The sequence below is a fragment of the Drosophila sulfurigaster genome, chromosome 2R (assembly GCF_023558435.1).
Source record: "Drosophila sulfurigaster albostrigata strain 15112-1811.04 chromosome 2R, ASM2355843v2, whole genome shotgun sequence".
In the NCBI taxonomy this organism is placed as follows: domain Eukaryota; kingdom Metazoa; phylum Arthropoda; class Insecta; order Diptera; family Drosophilidae; genus Drosophila; species Drosophila sulfurigaster.
This window is the reverse complement of record NC_084882.1, coordinates 34,236,229-34,255,380: the sequence shown is the minus strand read 5'-3', so window position 1 is coordinate 34,255,380 and position 19,152 is coordinate 34,236,229. Positions and strand designations below refer to the sequence as shown.

The following is a 19,152-nucleotide window of genomic DNA, read 5'->3' as shown; positions in this document are numbered from 1 at the left end:
AAATGTTACAAACGTGTCCAAAAAGGAGTGTCTGCTCAAAGCAGAATATAGAGAGGGATGGAGATGGGTAGCTGGGAAAAAGCAAAAATTGCAATTAAAATTACCAAACGAAGGCCAAGCCCAGTCCAGCCCTCACTCTAGGTGTAGACAGACCAAACGAGTCCAAATTAATAATAATTTGCGCATTGACGGCACACGAAAAGGAGGCGGCCAACAAAAACAAAGAAGACGAATACGAAAACGAAACGAATTGGCAAATAAAAGTGCATTGCGAGAAGCGTAATTAAAAAATGGCAATGGCAATTTGCCGATAACAGGTCGAAGGTCAACCAATCAACGCTAATGGAATGCCTGGGCATAAAACCAAATTGCAAACCTTACAATGTCTCGAGGCGACTTCGAAGTGAAAACTTAAATTCGAAAATCTATGCTACGTAAATTCAAGGCATTAGATGATAGCACTACATTTGCAATTGTAACTTTATCTCGCATATTAAATATTAAACATTACAGCAACTTTTCCTTCTCTCTCTCGCTCTGTCTCTCTCTAGTTTTTCTCTCTAAACAAGTGCGTGCACATACAAAATTCATTTTGAACGGCAACTTTCAACATGCCACACTGCCAACGCTCCATCTGTTTCAGCACAGGCGGATGCCAGCGGGTGCTTTGTGCTGCAGTCGACGATAGAGCAACATGACCAGCAAGCATACCCTGTAAATTTTTAAATCGAGTGAGAGTAGATAGCAGTAAAGTTGAATATGTGACAGCAAAAACAGCAGACACTGCAGTAAGAGAAATTAATGATTGATGAAAGATAGATTGGAAATATTCATAGAAACTTAACAGACACATTAATTTAATATTAATACTAAATCTTAACAAAACTAACATGAATGTAACACAACAGCCACTGTGTTTAACAGAAGAGATAAAAACAGATTGCTAACATTTTTGTTATTATTATTTACACTCACAGTAAAGGAATTTCAACATTAACTGTGAGACTAAGTGGAAAACAAATTAACATGACTGTAATGTTTAGAGTGACATTTAAAGTTAACAAAATTAAGATGAATGTTACATAAGAGCCACTCCATATACATATGTATGTAGGTGCATAACATTCATGTTATTCTTTACAGACACAGCAAAGAGGCCTAAACATTAGCTATCTCAACAAATGTTAACCAAATTAACGTAAATGTAACATAAACAGTGCCTTTAAATGTTAACAGACTAACTTCTACAATTAATAATATTAGTAGCAGAATTTTAAAGGCTGTTACAATTCTACCAACTTCATATTGTGTATACAAATAGCATATCACTATCAATACCCATAACTGTAGAGTAAATAACAAAATAATTACAATGACAAGAATGACATTTACATCACTACATGTATCTTTCATACATAATAAAAGTAAGCAATAATAATTGGATAAATAAGATCAATAGCATAACAACTAAAATTACAACCATAGAAAGACTGCGACACAGTGAAACCTATAAATAATTGTAAACTTTATGTTGAGGTTGATGTTAACGCTAAATACATAGAAGCAAAAATAACATATTACAGAATGTAAACTTTATGTTGAAATTTATGTTAACCAAAAATAACATATTAATGTGCTACAACTAATAACTAAAAGATCTATTAAAAACAAATCTATCTTTTTTCAGGCATTTCCTTTTATTTGAACCCACTTTTGAATTCTCTGCTTTACAGGATATGTTCGTAGCTGAGCATGGACTATAAAAACTATGCTTGTACATTATGAGCATCCGGAGTACCACTGTTAATATTATTTGCAGCAAACAAAAGGCTGTGCTTGCTTGCTGGCTTTCAGTGTGATGCTTTAGCGAGCGTCTCTCGCTGAGCAAAAATCAACTTCTGCAGCTGACTTTTCCAACATAAAAACTTTTGCCTTGGTGCTGCGAACTTGTGGGCGTGGTCGAGTGCCAATGGTTAGATGGTTGGCCAAATTGAATGAAAGTGGGGAGTGAGAAAAGGAGTTTCAGCCAGTGGAGTGGTTGAAGCAAATCTTGAGTGAAAATAAATAATTTACACCTGCAGGTATCTGTGGGGCGGCAGCTGTCCGTTTTGTTGTGTGTGCCCCTACACACTAAAGATGGACAACAGTCGCTCCACCTCCACATCCTTTGCTCTCAGTGTTTCTGTAGAGTTACTGAAACTGTGGTGCAAAAGTTTCAGTTTCGAATTTTTAGCAAAATTGTGTGGCTTAAACTTTAAGAGGGGAGCACAATAAAATTAGACCTGGACGCCAAGCCAAGGTGCCAGCGAAAGAGAGAGAGAGCCTTTTGCTGTGCCTGAAATTGAGGCACAAGAAGGAAAATGCTTGCTTGCAGCGTGCCAGACAATGCTCGAAGCCAAAAAGTTTTATTTTCTAAGAAATTAAGACTTAATTGGTAAAAGCAGCAACAACAACAAGAACAACAACAACAACAGCAGCAAGAGCAAGACAATAAAAACGACAGCGAGGACAACAGCCGGTAGCGGTATGGTGGGTTGGAAAAACCAACATCAATGAAAAGTTTAAGCAAAACAATAGAAGGCAAGTAAACAAAGCCGATGAATGTTGCTGAGTGCTTGCTAGCTCTTGCTCTTGCTCTTGCTCTCGCTCTCAAGTAGCTGTAAAGAAGAGCAAAAGCACACAAAGCACACAGCTTCAACTTGTCCCCAAACCCTTAACAACAACGAATAGATGATGCTAGTTTTTATTACCCATACGACATGTTGAACAGCAATATTTCGAACTCGAGCATCATATGCAGAGGCAAAAAACAAAGTCATAAAGACGACTAAATTGCCCACTTGAAGACTGAGCGACAGGCCATCAGAGTTCGTCACTCCGTCTGTCCATCTGTCAGTCAGTCAGCCAATTGGGGTATTAGGCATAATCTTAATTAAAATACATACAAAAGACGTGAAACGGGCAACGCGACAAAAGTAAATAAGAATTGTTTAAAATATACAACAACAAACAAAATTACAATAGGGGCTGAATGCTGGCAACGAATAACAGGCTAGTAAGCTGGTAGGCTGGCGAGAGCTGTCAGGACGGCGACAAACGCAGAACGCAGCTTGGCAGAACGGTTCGGCTACAGACTCGCAAAAAAGTTTTAATAGGTTACGCGGCCTTATCGAGTCAAGACAAATTAAAGCATGCCCCAAAGGCACAAGATTAGCGCTCAATGCAACAAGAAAACAAGCACGAGAACAACAAAATCACAAATGAAGAAGCGAACTGCCGAGAGCCGCTATCAAATGGAGGCTGCGAATAGGCCAAAAGAAGGCGGGTATTTGAGCTAAGCTAAACATTTCTTTATATACGAAATAGTATAAGAAAAATGCTGTTTTTCCTAATGAAAGCTTAAATCATATTACAACAAGTGAGAAATCTACTTTTGAGTGTGATCGACTGTGATATACCTGCTATTTATTTTGAAAAAAACGAAAAATAGCGAATGCATTACTATAACATATCAATATATCAAATACAGACTTTAGTATTTTCAGTATGTTTTCGGTATATTAATTTGGTACATTTTTCAAGATAATAAAATATACCAAATCAATATACCGAAAAAATACTGACAATTTATTTTATTATTTTGAAAATATACAAAATTAATATACCGAAAAGTACTGAAAATACTAAAGACTATATTTTATATATTGATATAGTAATACATAGAAAATATACCATAAAGAGCTAAATACTATATACCATACGAAAGTACTAAATATATACTGAAGGCTATATTTGGCGTAATAACATACTACAACACTCAAAAAATACCACAGACTGGAAAATATACTATATTATCAGCCAAGACCCGTAGTAAGTAGCCGTTTTTCCAATACAAAACAATTTCTTAAATAATTTCTACGGACAGACAGATGAACATGGCTATATAGTCTTCTCTCTAGACTCTGATCAAGAATATATATATTTAATAGGGTCAAAGATGCCTTCTTCAGTCAGTTACATACATTTCCTGAAGACACTAGCTATAATTCCCTTCTACCCTATGGGTAGCGGGTATAAACATACTAAACCAAAAGAAGTACAAGAAATGATGTCCCATTTGAAGCCAGACAGCCATATTATCATCTATTATATATACGAGTACAGCGAGATCTAACAAATTTTATTAAATTGATGCAAATAGAATGCATAAACAAGTTGTCAGCAGGCTGGCGTAGGCTTTGGCATATAGAGCACATAGCTACCTGTGCGTATACGTAATGTGTGTATGTGCACTTTCACATGACTGCACAAGCAACTAATTAAACATAGTCACAGCTCCTTTGGCTTAAGCTCACTCTGATGAAAGTTCTACGAAATGCGTATGGAATTTTACTCCAACTTCAAGCAGCAGCAAAGACTTTGTGCTACGTAAAATTTAATAAAATATATTTAATAAATTTCAATCACATGTGAAGAGCAACACACAACTTGAGCTGCTGTCAAATAAAGCAAAGAAATCTCATTTCAAACTGAGCATTTGCATGCTTATATATTTCAAAAGTTTCTTTAAGTCAAGCTAAATAATGAATACAATTGAAATTATATTTTGATTAACAATTTCATTTTGAAACTAAGAAGACCTTAAGTACAGAATTGTAATGCTGAAATACTTGTAAATTTAAATTTACTTAATTAACTTTTAGATGCATTCAAGTTGACAATACATTTAATTTAAATTAATCTTGGCAATCACAAGTAGCTCAAGTATTATATGTGGGTCATCACAATTGGAATTTCGTATTTTACATTGGCTGTAAATTAAACTCAGCTTTTGCTTGGCATTTAATTGTGGCACGCTCATTGTTTTTATTGTAATTATGAATGAAACAAAATGTAAGCGTGTTGTTTGATGGGCAAAAGGCAAAGAAGAAGTACGAGTAAGTAATAATTGCCAACATTTGCCATATTTCACAGGCAAATAAACCAGGGAAACGTCGTCAAGGTTAGCCAGCCCCCCGAAAAATGTCATTTAACAATTACATAACTGAGTGAACTGACGTCAGACTGAATGTTGAACGTTGAATGCTGAATGCGAAATTGGCGTTGGCGTTCGACTTCAAGTTCGAGTCGATGGTGTTGTCGTTGGCATTCGTTTTTGTCGCGCTAAAGTACAAAAGTATCTCGAATGGGCAATGCTCAATGCTCAATGCCAGGCAATTTCACATCAAATTTGGCGTCAATATCAATTACGCAGCTCGAAGGCACAAGTCTTGAACTGTCCGGAAATGAAAGCATTTTGTCAGACTCAGACTCAGGCTCTTCTCTTTTCTTCGTCCCTCCCACAAGTATATATAATAATTGCAAAACTAGCAACATGACAATTTGCAGCATCGAGAGGAGGGGAATGTGTAACAAGGGCGACTTCAGCTTGATGCCATTAGAGAGCCTTGGAAATTTATCTGCGTTCAATTAAAAACTTTTCAAATTTCAATTAAATGGGAAATTGGCATATTTAGGCGCATGACGAACGAGGAAGCGACGAAACGTTGAAACGAGGCAACCAACAAGAAATGAGGCAACGTTTAGAACTCAAACATTTTTGGCTGAAAAACAGACAAACACTGAATGAACACTGAACACTGAACATCGAACACTCTCTGGCTACCGAAAATTGCGAAGCCATAACTAAGCCTGAGGATTATTTTGTCAATTTCAAATGTCCTGCCATTTACAGCATTTTAATTCGACCGGCCAACAGGCGAACCGAAGCGAACAGAAAGCAACAGAGAAAGGAGAAAGATAGAGAGAGAGAGCGAGTTGGAAACGGAGATGACTTTGGTTGGGAGCCTTTTGTTATGTTTTAGCTTGTTGTAGAAATGTTTATGAAGCAATTAGGCCCAGAGTCGGAGAGAACAATGCGGCCAAATGACTGCAACGGAAATTTAAAGACGCCATGTCATCCTGCCCAACACCTCGGAGTCGAGTCAAGGCAAAGGCAACGGCAAAGGCAAGCTGAACCGAAAGGGTATTAGCATCCCTTACGGCTTTAAGTTTTGCGCCGGCTCATCGTGACAACAAAAAAAGATTAAAATCTTGTTACGCCTTCGCCTGATTTTAGGCTTTTGTTGAGATGGCAATGGTTGAGGCTATACCAACTGCTGATGTTGGCTTTAGCTTGCTGCCTTTCTTTCCCTCCTCCTTTGCACTCTCAACTCAACTGAGAGGAATAAAGTGTGTTCCCTGAAGTCAACTTGTCGTGTGACTATTGTTCATTTCTCTTCACTTCGCTTAAAGTGGAGAAAGTTGTTGCACCTACCTTGCCGCGTATCTGGGCGAGCACTTGGACAATGTCGCCATGCTGACACGCATACATTAAACTGCTGCAGCCCTCGGCGAGACGAGTTTTTATTGCAGCTCCACTTGCCACAGCACTCGTTGGCGTTGTGGCAGTTGCAGTTGCTGCTGCAGTTGCCACGCAGTTGTTAGCATCTCGAATGTTGTCTGGCGGCGACATCTTTGCAGTTCGAGTTTTCCGCATCGTTGTTGTTCTCAATGTTGTCGTCGTCGTCTTGCTCATTGTCATTGTCGCAGCCGTTGCTTGAGGCACACGTGACCGCCGTGGCAATGGACTCACAAATTGCAGCTGCTTTTTTGTGGCAACTTCGCTTGCGTTGGCCTTCAAACGCGGTGGCTTTGCCGGTGCCACATCCTTGCGTCTTGCATCCGCCTTCGGACGCTGTTGCATAATACTTAAAGTTGAAGTTGAAATCGCACTTGTGCTGTATTTGTTTTCCACTCATTTTGCGGCACTTTGTTGCATTTTCACAAGTTAATGAAACGCGCGCGCAGTTGGGTTAACAGTTTTTGTGTGCTCGCTCCACGTATTTGCCTATGTATAATTAAAGCCTAATTTGTTTGCTCGCTATATGCGGGACCTTCCTCATTCCTCACTCTCTCAACTAGTTTGCCGCCTGTGGTTGCTGGTGACAGTGTTCAGCTCACACAAAGTAAATACATTTTGAGCTTTCAAGCGTAAACGGAAGTTCACTTCATGTGTATGTATGTGTGCACTAATGCGCCAACTGCTTTCGCTTGAACGCCTTTTAAAATTTCAACAGCCTGCGACATGCGGTGAAATGAGCGCGAATCGACGCGACGCAAAGCGCCGCAACGCTTCGCTCTGCTTTCCACTGCGATGTCATGCAATGTGAACAGACAGCAGCACTCTCAGCAGCAGCGGCCTTTTCAATAATTAATTTCGGTTTTTATCAAAGCAAAAAACCAACACGTTCACATTCGAGCAGCAACAGCAGCAGCAGCAACTCTTGGCTGTCTGGGCTGCTGCCGAGTGGGGAATTAGACGACGCTTTGGCAACTGGCAAATAGACAACGCCAGTAAGCAGAGCAGCCATCCAATCGCTCTGTAAACTTTACCCCAGCTCCTCCTTTTATACTCTGCTGTCATCGCTGCGACGCGCACAAAAGTATGCTATGAAAAATTCAATGTGCTCACATTTGATTTAAATTTCCCTTTTTCACACATAAGCGCTGCTTATTCGTATTTTCGTATTTTCCGTTGCGATATCAAAGTGAATTTCGCTGTTAAATCGCGCGGCAAATAGTTTCCCAAAATAGTGTAGAAAACGTGGGTGGGGAGAATGTATTTTGTTTTGTTTGGCAATCATCATGCATAAATTATGACAATGCGGATAGCGGCAGCAAGAAAGATGCTTAAAAAGTGAATGCCCCCGCAACATGAGCGAGAGAGAGAGATAAGCTCGATAATGACGATGTGCACGATGATAATGACAACAGCTGCTTTTGCTGCTTTTATAAAGCGATAAATGCGAAGAGCTGCGCAAACCTATCGGTTGATTGAAAACCGAAATGGAATTAAATAAATACGAGCACGCAGATAGCTTCGATGATGGCAACAGCAGCAACAGCAGCCGCATCAACAGAAGCATCGACAGCAATGCCACGCACCGCATTAAATTTGAGAGCACGTAAATCGCAGGCAGCGTTGCGACTGCGGCTTATTTCGTTGCCTCCTCTCCTCCCCCACTCCTCACTCATATATTTCAGTTCGCTATTTGTTGCCTTACGGCTGCTTTCGTGCGGGCCGCAGCAGATTTACATTTCATTTGAGCTGGTCGGTTGCAGCAAACGCCGCCGCTGCCGTCGACTGATGATGATTTTGGCAAGGTTTACGAGGCGTTGAGCATCGTTCGCATCGTTTGAATCGCTTGAATCTCTCTCATCGTCGACGTCGTCGTCGACTTCCTCGTTGCTCCTCGTCGACAGGCGTTGGCTTTTAATAAATTAATAAAAAGCCCCTCTCACTCGCACCGCACCGCAAACGAAATGCAATAAAATTTTACTGGCAATGGCGACTAGCGAAAGCAGCTCAGGCTTTCGTGCCTCGCAATGCAAAGAGTTTTGAGGTTCATTAGCCGACAATGAGTTGGCATCCAATTGACAACAACAACAACAAATGTGAATAAAAAGCGATCTGCCTGTGTTGATTATTTACTGCCACTTCGCAAGCGAGTGAGTTATGACAACTCAATGAATTTCGAAGCTGCTCTTCACTAAAATAAACTTAATTAAAAGTGAAGAGATTTTCTAGCTAAAAGCTAAACAATTATTGCATATTTCTGCTTGATTTTAGGTGAAAATCGATTCCCAAATATTGGAATATTTATTCAGAAATATAAATTAGCACCTCTTGACTTTGAGGCAAGCGACTTTCTACCCTCACAATTGTGACCCATTTTCCGGGAAAGGTCTATGAAAAATCGATTAATGTGCCATTTACACACGAATTTTAATTCTATTGTCGCCTCATTGATTCCTGGAATATTTAAAGTGAGGCATTTCCTAGTAAGAAAGCTTTTGCTTGAGGCTCTAATTGAAGCATTGCTTAGACTAATGTTGCACTATATAATATGGAAGCATACTATATCATAGACTTGGCTGCACGTGTCTTATGTAGTGGACAATGGCATAAAGCATGTGTATTTGGTTTGCTAGTAAAATGCACAACACGCATACGCAGCGTATGTCAAAGCAAATTAAATGTATCGTTCATTATATGTGTTATCTCTCTCTCTCTCTCTTCCTCTCTCTCCCTTTCTCTTTCTCTCTCTTACGCTTTCCGTCATGTGTGTGTGTGTGCGTCATAATCGTTAAACAGTTTTATGGTGTTGCCATAATTATTCTATTATTAAGTAGCAAAACATTTGTCATGCACGCAATGTTGAGCCACATTAATGTTGTCGTTGTTGTAGTTGTTGTTGTTGTTGCTACTAATGTGGTTGTTGTTGGTGCTGCTGATGCTGTTACAGCTAGTGCTGCTGCGGCTGTTTATAAGTGATTAAACGTAGCCAACGTTTGGTAAGCTGAAATGCGCCTTAGGACATGGCCCCGTTAATATCCCTAAATGTGTGCACACACACTCCACAATCTCTGTGTCTGTGTGTGTGTGTGTGTGCTTACATGTGTTGGCTGGTGAATGAGTGTGGCAAGCAGCCCCCAAACTATTCAAGTGTGTGACTATGGGCGTCTGTGGTTGCGACTGTGTGTGTGTGTGTAGAGGACTCTGCTTGCTGTTAAACGCAAACTCAGCCGCTTGGCAAATAAACATTTTAGCAAATTTACTGCCAACTGACAGCTGTCAGCTTTATAACCACCATCAAACAATGACGACAACAACGAGAAGAAGCTGCAACAACAACAACACCAACAACAACACGGCAATCACATTAACACACAACAACGACGCATCGTGGAGGCCAGCAAAAGGTGTGCACAGACCGCAGACCTATTTGCAGAGGCCAACAACGACATAGACAGCGACAACTAAATACACACACATGGAGGTAGCTGAAGTGGCTAGGCACACACACACACACAAACTGAGAGTGAGTTGTTCGCTCTCTTTCTCTCTCTCAGGTAGGTTTTACCCTCCATTCCACTTAACACTTCATTGAAAAACCACTCAAAAAGCCACTTTTCCAACGAGTGCGAAAACCCTAAGGGGAAGCCTACACACACATACAGTAAAGTAATGCTACACACACATCACACACACACACATACATGTACGTAGTGTATATGTATAAATCAACTATTTTGTCTGGGCAGCTTGTTTGTTATTTGTTTGTCTTGTCTCCGCTTAGCTGGCAAACTGCAGATAACCGCCTTCTACTTCCTGTCATCTTCTTCCTTCTTCTATCTTCCACTTGCGGCCAGCCTTTGACTTTGACTTTGGCCATCAAATAGCTGGCTAATTATGCCAGCAAAAACATTCAATTTCTCTGTCTCGGCTAATGAAAATTGCAGCACAGCATTCTCTCAGTTTATTTTAATGCTGCCTCAGCTCAAGGCATGCTCCTTGTCCTCTGGTCCACTGTTTACCTTTGACTGCACAAATTGTTGACATTTTCGCGTCAGCCCCTCGCTCCCCTCTCTCTCTTTCTCTTCCTAAGGAATGCGCTATGCTGCGGCGCTTTTGAGCTTGGCTTCTACGCACTTTTGTGTTGAAATTTTTCTTGTTTTTTTATGCACATTTTCACAAATTCATTTGGTGAAATGAAAAAAAAAAATATATATACGCCTTTTGAGCTGGCGTTGGCCACTGTTGGAATCTATCGCACAACTGCCAGCTGCCAATGCATTTATGTGCTGCCCTCTAAGTGTGTGCGAGTGTGTTAGTGTGTGGCTTTTGGGGGTGTGTGTGCGTTCTGGTGCATGCTCCGTGTTATTGTGTTGGCCAACCCAGTTGCCATGGCAATGAGGCGTTGACTCGACCCATAGAGTAGCCATTGGAAAAAAGCCTCGCTCGCCCTCAAAATATGCGTTTTGCCCTTTGCGTGCCACACAGCAAGGCTTAGCGTAAAGTTAACAAAGTTTTTGGCGGCTTAATTGGGTTAAATATTGTGCTTTTTATTGGTTTCAGCCTCGGTAATCACGGCTAGTCCATAGTCTGAGCTTTGCTCTGCCACATGACCGACTATTTCGTAGTGCCTTAGTGCATTTTGTGCGCTGACGGAAAATTGAAATAGCAAACTGTCAAGTTCATGAAAAGAAAAGTCTTAGCAGCTGACACACAGTCAGAGAGAGAGCGTTAGAGAGAGAGAGAGAGAGCGTTTAAATTTCAATTAAGCCAAAAGCCAGTCTCGTGTACTCGTTACAGCTCATAAATTCCTTGACTTGTGTCAGGATATGTTAGCTTGGGCCCAACATTTTGCCCAAAAGTTTCTCGCTGTGGCATGTCAAGAGCAGCAGCAGCAGCAGCGGCAGCAATAGAAGAGTTACCCTGGCCAAGTCCAGTCAGTTAAGTGCCCTAGAAATAAACTGCACACATTGTAGAGAGCGAGAGACTGAGAGCTGCAGCAAGCACAAATCGAAACAGCAGCCAGGCAAATTTTAGCAGCAGCAGCAGCTTGCCACGGGGTGTGGCCACAGCCACAGCCACAGCAGCTACTGCTGCTGCAGTTCTTTTAATTAAAATTGCTCTCGGGGTGTAACTGCATTCGAGGCTATGAGCCATGTGTCTTGCAAGCTCTGGCCTTATCTCAGGCAATGCGATCCATTGCGATGCGAAGCGATTCGACTTCACATATGCGTGCTACGCCCGACTGAACGAACAGCTTATGTATTTATGCGTCCTGGTCTTTGCCAGTTGCCAGTTGTTTCGTGGATTGCTGTTGCACCCACTGTGCTCCATTTGCATGCCACCCGCATTTGGTCGTGGCTTGTTTGTTTCGGCCACCCACAAACTAACACACACAAACGCACTTGGCTGCTCTTTCTCTATGCGAGCTAGACGCAGTTTTGGCCTGTCAACTTGTCAGTTGTGTTGGGCTCATAAAGATGGTGATGACAGGACGTCATGTGAGGCATGCGACGTGGGACGTGGAACGTTGCTTGACGGTGGCACTTAACTCCGACTCAGACTCAGACAGGTGCATGCATCGCAACTTTGTTGTTGTCCCAAGTTGTTCTCTCAGCGACTCACGTAGCTACTTTGCAACTCATCGGCTCTTCAACTGATATACATATACGAGTATGCTCACAAAATGCCTTCAATTTAAGCTCGCTTTTAGACCGAGGCTAAGTCCCAGACCGAAGCTGGTCAACTTATTACAGGACGTGCTCTAAGTGGCCCCAAAATTTTGGCCTAGGCTAACTTAATTCAGCTATGCTCTGATTTGATTTTTATACCCACTACCCATAGAGTAGAGGGGTATTATGAGTTTGTGGCTCCAGGAATTGTGTATCACAGCCAGAAAGAGGCATTTCCGATCCTACAAAGTATATATATTCTTGATCGTGGTCAACAGTCAAGATGGTATAGATTTGTTCGTCTGTCTGTCTGTCCGTCTGCATGAACACCTAGATCTCACAGACTATAACATATAGAGATGTTAATTTTTTCGACAGCACTTGTTAAGTATGTTTCAAATTTTTGCTTTGGCTGACAATCTGGTATATTTTGTATTCTATAATATATTTTAAATTAAGTACTAAGCTAATATACCAAATAAAAACATATGGTATATTTTTAATACATTTACGGTATATAAATTTATATATTTTAAAATTAATACCGCACTGTTTTAAACGTAGTACTTTATCAATATACCAAATATATCTTTCAGTATATGTTAGTATTTTTCGATATATTAATTTGGTATATTTTAAAACTAATAACGAACTCTTTTTATTTAAATTTAGTACTATATCAATATACTAATATATCAATATACTAAATATATATATCGGTATGTTAGTATTTATTTGGTATATTAATTTGGTATAATTAAAACTAATAACGAACCCTTTTTATTTAAATTTAGTACTATATCAATATACCAAATATATCTTTCGGTATATGTTAGTATTTTTTCGGTATATTAAATTGGTATATTTTAAAACTAATAAAAAAACTCTTTGGATTTGAATGTAGTGCTATATCAATATACCAAATATAGCGCATGGTAAGCGATGGCATTGCTGCGCAGCTTAAAGATTAATTATCCTCCAACTTGTGTGCACATATGAAGCACAAATACGCACAACCAATACACACACACACACACACATACATCACACACAGTTGCAAATACGTTGTGGGAGTCAAGGCGGTCTCAAGTCAATTACAGCAGCCAAGTGTTGATTTCAGTTAATTGCTGACACCGTTTAATGACACAATCGAACCAGCTGACCCCAGACCAGAGATCAACCTCGAACTTTCACCCTTGCCACACAGAGTTCGCATGTTACGCGGCTGCATAATTAATTTGCACTTTTGTCAAAGGCAACAGATTAAAAAATTAAAATGTATTTGATTAAGATTCCTCAGCTTTCGTTTTTCGTTATCGCTTTTGCTTTTGCTTTTGGCTCTTGGCTTTGTGTCATTAACTTTAAGATGCAGTCGCACAAATGGAAAAGCCCTTTGAGATTTTCATTTCACTACACACACACCCACACACACACACAATCGCAACTGCAAAGCAAAGGGAAAACTCAATTTCGAGTCGGTTTTATAGTGCGTGACGGCATCAAAAATAGTTAAAAGCATTGAAATGCTTTTATCTTAAATGCGCAACCAGCTGGACCGTGCAGCAATGCGTGAAAAGTGTTAGCTGCCACTTGCCACTCACAGAGAAAGAGAGAGAGAACAAGAGAGTCAGCTTCTGTCAGAATTAATTAAGATTATCATTGATTTCAATTGCAAGCCACCACACTTCTCCCAAAAAAATATTTTGTAGCACAGTTATTGGGGCAGCAGTCGAGGCAAAAGTTTAAATTGTTTACAGTTTGCTTTTTTATTGCAGCTTCCACGATAAATATGCCCGGCATAAGTATGTGTAAGTAAAAGTTTCTTGAGCAATAAATTTTATTAGCATAAAATACGTAAAGCGCTTTTCGAAGATTTTCGGCCGCCGGCCAGTTTCCAAAGGTATTGCACACATTTTTTTATACTTATTTTCTTCGCTTCTTTGGCTTTTTGTTTGCCTGAAGTTTGCGCCGTAAACTGGCAGCTGAATGCCTTTGCACATGGCACAATTGTTGCGCAGGATTAAAAAAAACTTTAAGCTGGATGCAATGGCTATTTGGATGCTGATCATTTTTGACAGCACAAAATCTTTAGCATACTTTTTGGGGCGAACAACCAGCAAACTTAAAAATAGTTCTTAATACTAAATTTGCATATCAAGTTTATACTTACAGTTTGAAAGTGACTGTTGAAGCTTTATTTGCTAATCTTGCATCAGTAATTTCCACTATTTTCCGCGATTTCTGTTAGTCAGCAAACAGCAATTGAATCAGCATTGATGGCACAACTGTCGACGACTAACGACTGACCACAGCTGACTGTTTGTTCGGAATGCTGACCGGAGCACAACAACTCAGAGGCGACGACAAACGGCAAACGGCAAATTGTTGACTTGGACTTGGCATTTATTTGCCCCCAAAATGTCTGCACGGTGACGCTCTCAGGTGCGATGTGGCATCGCGTCGCGTTGCCTGCCAACTTCAAATCCAAACTGACCGCAAAACATTTGCAGTTTGAACTTTATGCCGCAAACGCAAGAAGGCAACGCGACGCTGGCAGCGACGTCAACTCCAAAATAATAACAATAAAACACAAAAAAAAATCAAATCAAAGGCACTAAAAACCAAAAACGCGAATCCAAATGCAAATATGCACAAGTGTGTGTGTGAGCCGCTACAAATTGTGTGTGTAAGTTAGTGTACTACTCTATATATGTTGTTGTGGGTCTTGGCCCAAGGGCTTGGCATCGTTGCAAAAGAAATTATGGCCAAGTTGCCTGCCGTTGTTGCGGCTCGTTGCTAGTAGCTCGTTTGCTTGCTAGTTTGTTGTTGTACAATGGGCTAAATTACTAATATTTTCGTATTAGAAATGGTAATTTGAGCAGAACTAATCGAGGCTTTTGTATAGCTTGCCACAATAGCTAATCAAATTAGTTTATAAGAGTAAGAACTTTTTTATTGAAAGCTTTCGCAAATTGAAATATTTTGTGCAAATTGTTCATTTTATTATTAGTATTATATTACGTTATATAAATAAAGTAACAAACCTTCAGAAATTCAAAAATTAGGTACAATCTTGTATATTATTATAATATTGAAACACACAACAAGTCGTATGCGTAATATAATATAATTTACATACTAACTGTGATTTTTTTCTATGGTTCTTAAACACATATTAAATTCCCTAATTTCGAATTTTCCTTATTCTTTTTTTTTACTCGAATAAACATGTGATTCTTGCGTTATCAGTACTGTCCAACATACAATAAGTCGTATACTTAATATATATATATAAATGTTATCTACTAAATGCGATTACATAAAATTATTTTTTCTGGAATTTTAAAATATATTAAATTCTAATTTTCTTTTCTCTAAGTAAACATGATATTCTTATGCTAGCAATATTTATCACAATATTTTGTTGCTTTTTTCACATGTTGACAAATTTCACTATTGACAAATTCTAAAATTTCCAAAAACAGTTTTACGTACAACTTATAATTTTCTTTATTTATTTTTTATTCAACTTACCTTTCGACTTGTATGAGTATGCTCACAATATTGAAGATAAAGATTTGTTTTATTTGAAAGTTGTTGACTTATAAAATGGGTTACGCAAAATGTTTAGAATTTAAAAATATTCCTTTCTCTCTCATATTTATCCCATTGTGCGTTGCTGTGCTAATTTGTGTTTGCGGCTTTCGCACATCAAGCTTCAACTCTTGTTGCCGTCGCCGTTGCTGTTGCTGCTGTTGCTGTTGTGGTTCGGTCGGTCAGCGCGAAAAATGAAGTTGACCTGCTTTTAGCCTGTGCCTAACGCGTCAGGAACTGGCACACACACATACACACACACTCACACATACACTTGTTCAGCTGAACACTTCCGAGCAAATTTACATAGGCTCGAGCTAAAGAAATTATGCATGCCGCTGTTGATATTGAAATGCCGAGCAAGTTGAACTTTAAGCCACCCACTCTTAAGAGAGAGACCGAAAAGTGAAAGTAAAGTGGAGTCAGCGTCAGCTTTAGCGTCAGAGCGCCAGAGGCCGAGCTGAACTTTCACTTTGGCTCAAACAATCGCCAGTTTGCAGGCCATAAACACGTAAGGCACGAAAAGCAAACAAAATAAATACACTCTGTATAAAGCATGCAAATCTAGCGAACAGTTGTTTGCAGGTGTAAGACCGTGCTTTTGTATTTGTATTTGTTTACTTGAGCTTGAGTTTGAGTTTGTATTGGGAGTGCAACGCGAAGCGAAGCGACGCGACGCCTTGACGAAGTCACAGGAAGTCGTTACAGGAAAAGGGTCCGACATCAAAAGCAGGCTAAGAGCAGCGCTTGCTTTGTGGGTCAAATGTGAACGTTGACTAACAAAAAAACAAAAAAGCTGGCAGAACTATGCCAGCAACGAGCCAAAGTCAAACGCATTGACCACAAAGGTGTTCCAATTTTGGACTTCACGTATAAATCAGCGAAACACCGTCGACGAGAACTTGGCACAAATCCATTAACACTCACATTTGTAACCAGTTGTGTCGCATGCAAAGCAAACGTTGTAATTGAAATCTATTTGGCCAACGAGTAAACTTGGCCAACATGCAAGTCAGCCAAGAGCAAAGACATCAGCTGAGTCGTCGTCTTCGACGTTAGTGGCATGTTAACAAAATGAACTTTTAATAAATTCATTACGATGGCACTTTACGAGCTCGGGCTTGGCTCGGGCTACACCCCGTTCTGCAAAGTGCATTGGTTTAATGCAGCTCACCTCCCCCCTTTCGACATTACGTATACGCCCCGTACATTTATGGACAATCAACTTTATGGCCACACAACTTGAGCGTGTGTGTGTGTGTTTCTAGCTCACTGTTTATTGTCGCTTTGCACTTGTGCTTGACTTTTCCAAGATATTTTCCAAATCGAAGTTATGTGGTTTGCCACTCGACGTAGTTGCTGGGGTTTGCCTCTTGTTTTATTGATGTGCGCTGCAGCAATGTTCGCATCTAAATGGATCACTAAGAGCTCCTAAAGTCTAGCACAAATCAAATGGCAACAAAACTGCTTTCATAAATGTCACATTATAATTAAGTTTTCAATATTCCAATTGCTCACATATTAAGCTCAGACATTCTTCGTGCTTGACCAAAAAGTTGCTCACTCAACTTTGAATAAAGTTTATTGCCAGAGAAATTAAAACTTGATTTATGTATCAAAAGAATATATTGCTTTCCAAATGGCAACTATTTTTCTATTTTCTAAATTGATGAATATGAAATATCGTTTTCAGAGAGTTAAACCAACTTCATATTGTGGGGACGTAGCAACCTTTGGCTAATAACTCAACTGATGGCAATTTAATATAGCAATTTTATAGCCTCAGGGTCAGGCAAAAGAATGTGACATCAATGTGTAGTGTATGTACACACAATTTTAGCAATCACTGTGCAAGGTCAACAGTCAAATAGCAGTTAAAAATGTGTGTGTTTGACCGAGCGAGGAAAAAGAAGCGAAAAACAAATGAAATGAGGCGGCGATGGTATCTTAAAATGAAATAAATTACAGCGCACATCGCACATCGCACAACGAGCTGCGCTGCGTTGCGTTGACCCAAATGCGAAATAGGCAAAGCAAGAATGTCACTGGGAATGGAAATCAAAATAAAAATGTCAACAGCAAACAATGCGGGAGGAGTCTGCCACGGCCAGCTGATTATCGCTAATTGCGCTCGAGGAAATAGAAATTAAACGATCCACAGTCAGGCAGCAGGCAGAGAGTCGCAATTTTTTTTGTTGAAATTAAATTGAGGTCAGTTTGCTTCTCGAATTAATTGCAGCAATAATTGTGCAGGACAAGGTTAAAGCAGCAGGCAACGCTATGAATGCCAATACAACATTTGATTTCTGTTTGTGCTCACATTCCAAAAAATATATTGGAGTTCAGATGAGAGAACGTCTCACTGGGTTAGAACGGACGGATGATGCCTGAGGTAGGCTATGACAATGTAATTGAATCCGATGAATATCACACTAACATCTAGATCTCTTTCTCTCTCTCCGAAACTAACATTCACATTCATTACCTGACAAGGTTAACAAAATTTCAGTTCTACGAAAAATGTTCGGTTTCGATAAAAAAAAAACCGCTAATTCGTACATCGTGCCACAGAATTCCGCCGCGAAGCTAGAACAGAAATCGACATCGAACAACAACAACAAGGATCCACTGAAGGAGCAAGTTGAAAACCTTAAAGAGAATCACTACGAACGCAGCAATATGAACAAGTGTCCGCATTGCGAGAACATGGCCAAGAATTTTCTGTACTTGGAGAGTCTAATACGCAACAACTGTGACAAGAATCAAAAGTGCAGCTTGTGCCAATCGTCGCTGAAGTATCTACAGTATGTCAATCGCAACATAATGCAGGTCTTTGGCAACTTCGATTCGATTGTCCAGGCTGCACGAGTCTTCGCAAGCCAGTCACCGCCAACTCCCAAATACGCTGTGAAGAAGCCACAAATCCAAGAGCCTCAACAGCAGCAGCAAGGAGTGAGAGCTCAAGGCGGTGCCTTGCTGCCAGCACAGAAGAGCGCTAAATTGTTGAAGGCTGTCAAGTCACAGAAGTCGAAGAAGTCCATGAAATCATCCAAGTCGGCCAAGAGCGTGTCCAAGTCGAACAAGAACATGAACAAGAACAAGAAATCGAAGATTGCTTCCAAAAGCCGTGTCCACATCGCCGGCCGTGGCAAAATGGTCCTCAAGAGTAAATACAAGTCCAAGGCGGCTGGCAAATCGGGCAAGTTATCCAGACAGATAAGCAAAGTCGTTCGCAGCGCCAGTCAATATCAAAACTTGCACTCCAGCAAGTCGAAGAAGCTGAAGACGAAGCAACGCGTCCATCCACAGCCCACGAGTATCAATTGGAATCTGCTTAAGCGAAATATGCCCAAGCGTATGAAAGCCCTTGGCGTCAATTAGAAAATCAAGTGGAGAACATCTTGTATTGAGAGACCAATTTTTGAATTGAAACCTTTTTGTACGTTTTATCAAAATTTTCAGTTTCAAATATATTCATTTATTTATTTT

The 19,152-nt window shown here is 40.0% G+C and overlaps 2 protein-coding genes across 2 annotated transcripts in view; one reads left to right on the top strand and one right to left on the bottom strand.

Annotated features, from left to right (window-relative positions):
* The window catches only part of LOC133838052 (inversin-A), a 33,240-nt gene extending 26,462 nt beyond the window's left edge, over positions 1-6,778 (bottom strand). The window contains 1 exon segment of the mRNA XM_062269002.1: positions 6,317-6,778. Coding sequence (XP_062124986.1) covers positions 6,317-6,745 — 429 coding nt within the window. The 5' untranslated portion in view covers positions 6,746-6,778.
* Positions 6,779-17,901: 11,123 nt separating this feature from the next.
* On the top strand, positions 17,902-19,152 carry LOC133837416 (uncharacterized). Its single transcript, XM_062268166.1, has 2 exons — positions 17,902-18,055; positions 18,157-19,152. The coding sequence occupies exons 1-2, from the start codon at positions 18,044-18,046 to the stop codon at positions 19,042-19,044; spliced, it is 900 nt and encodes a 299-aa protein (XP_062124150.1). The 5' UTR covers positions 17,902-18,043; the 3' UTR covers positions 19,045-19,152.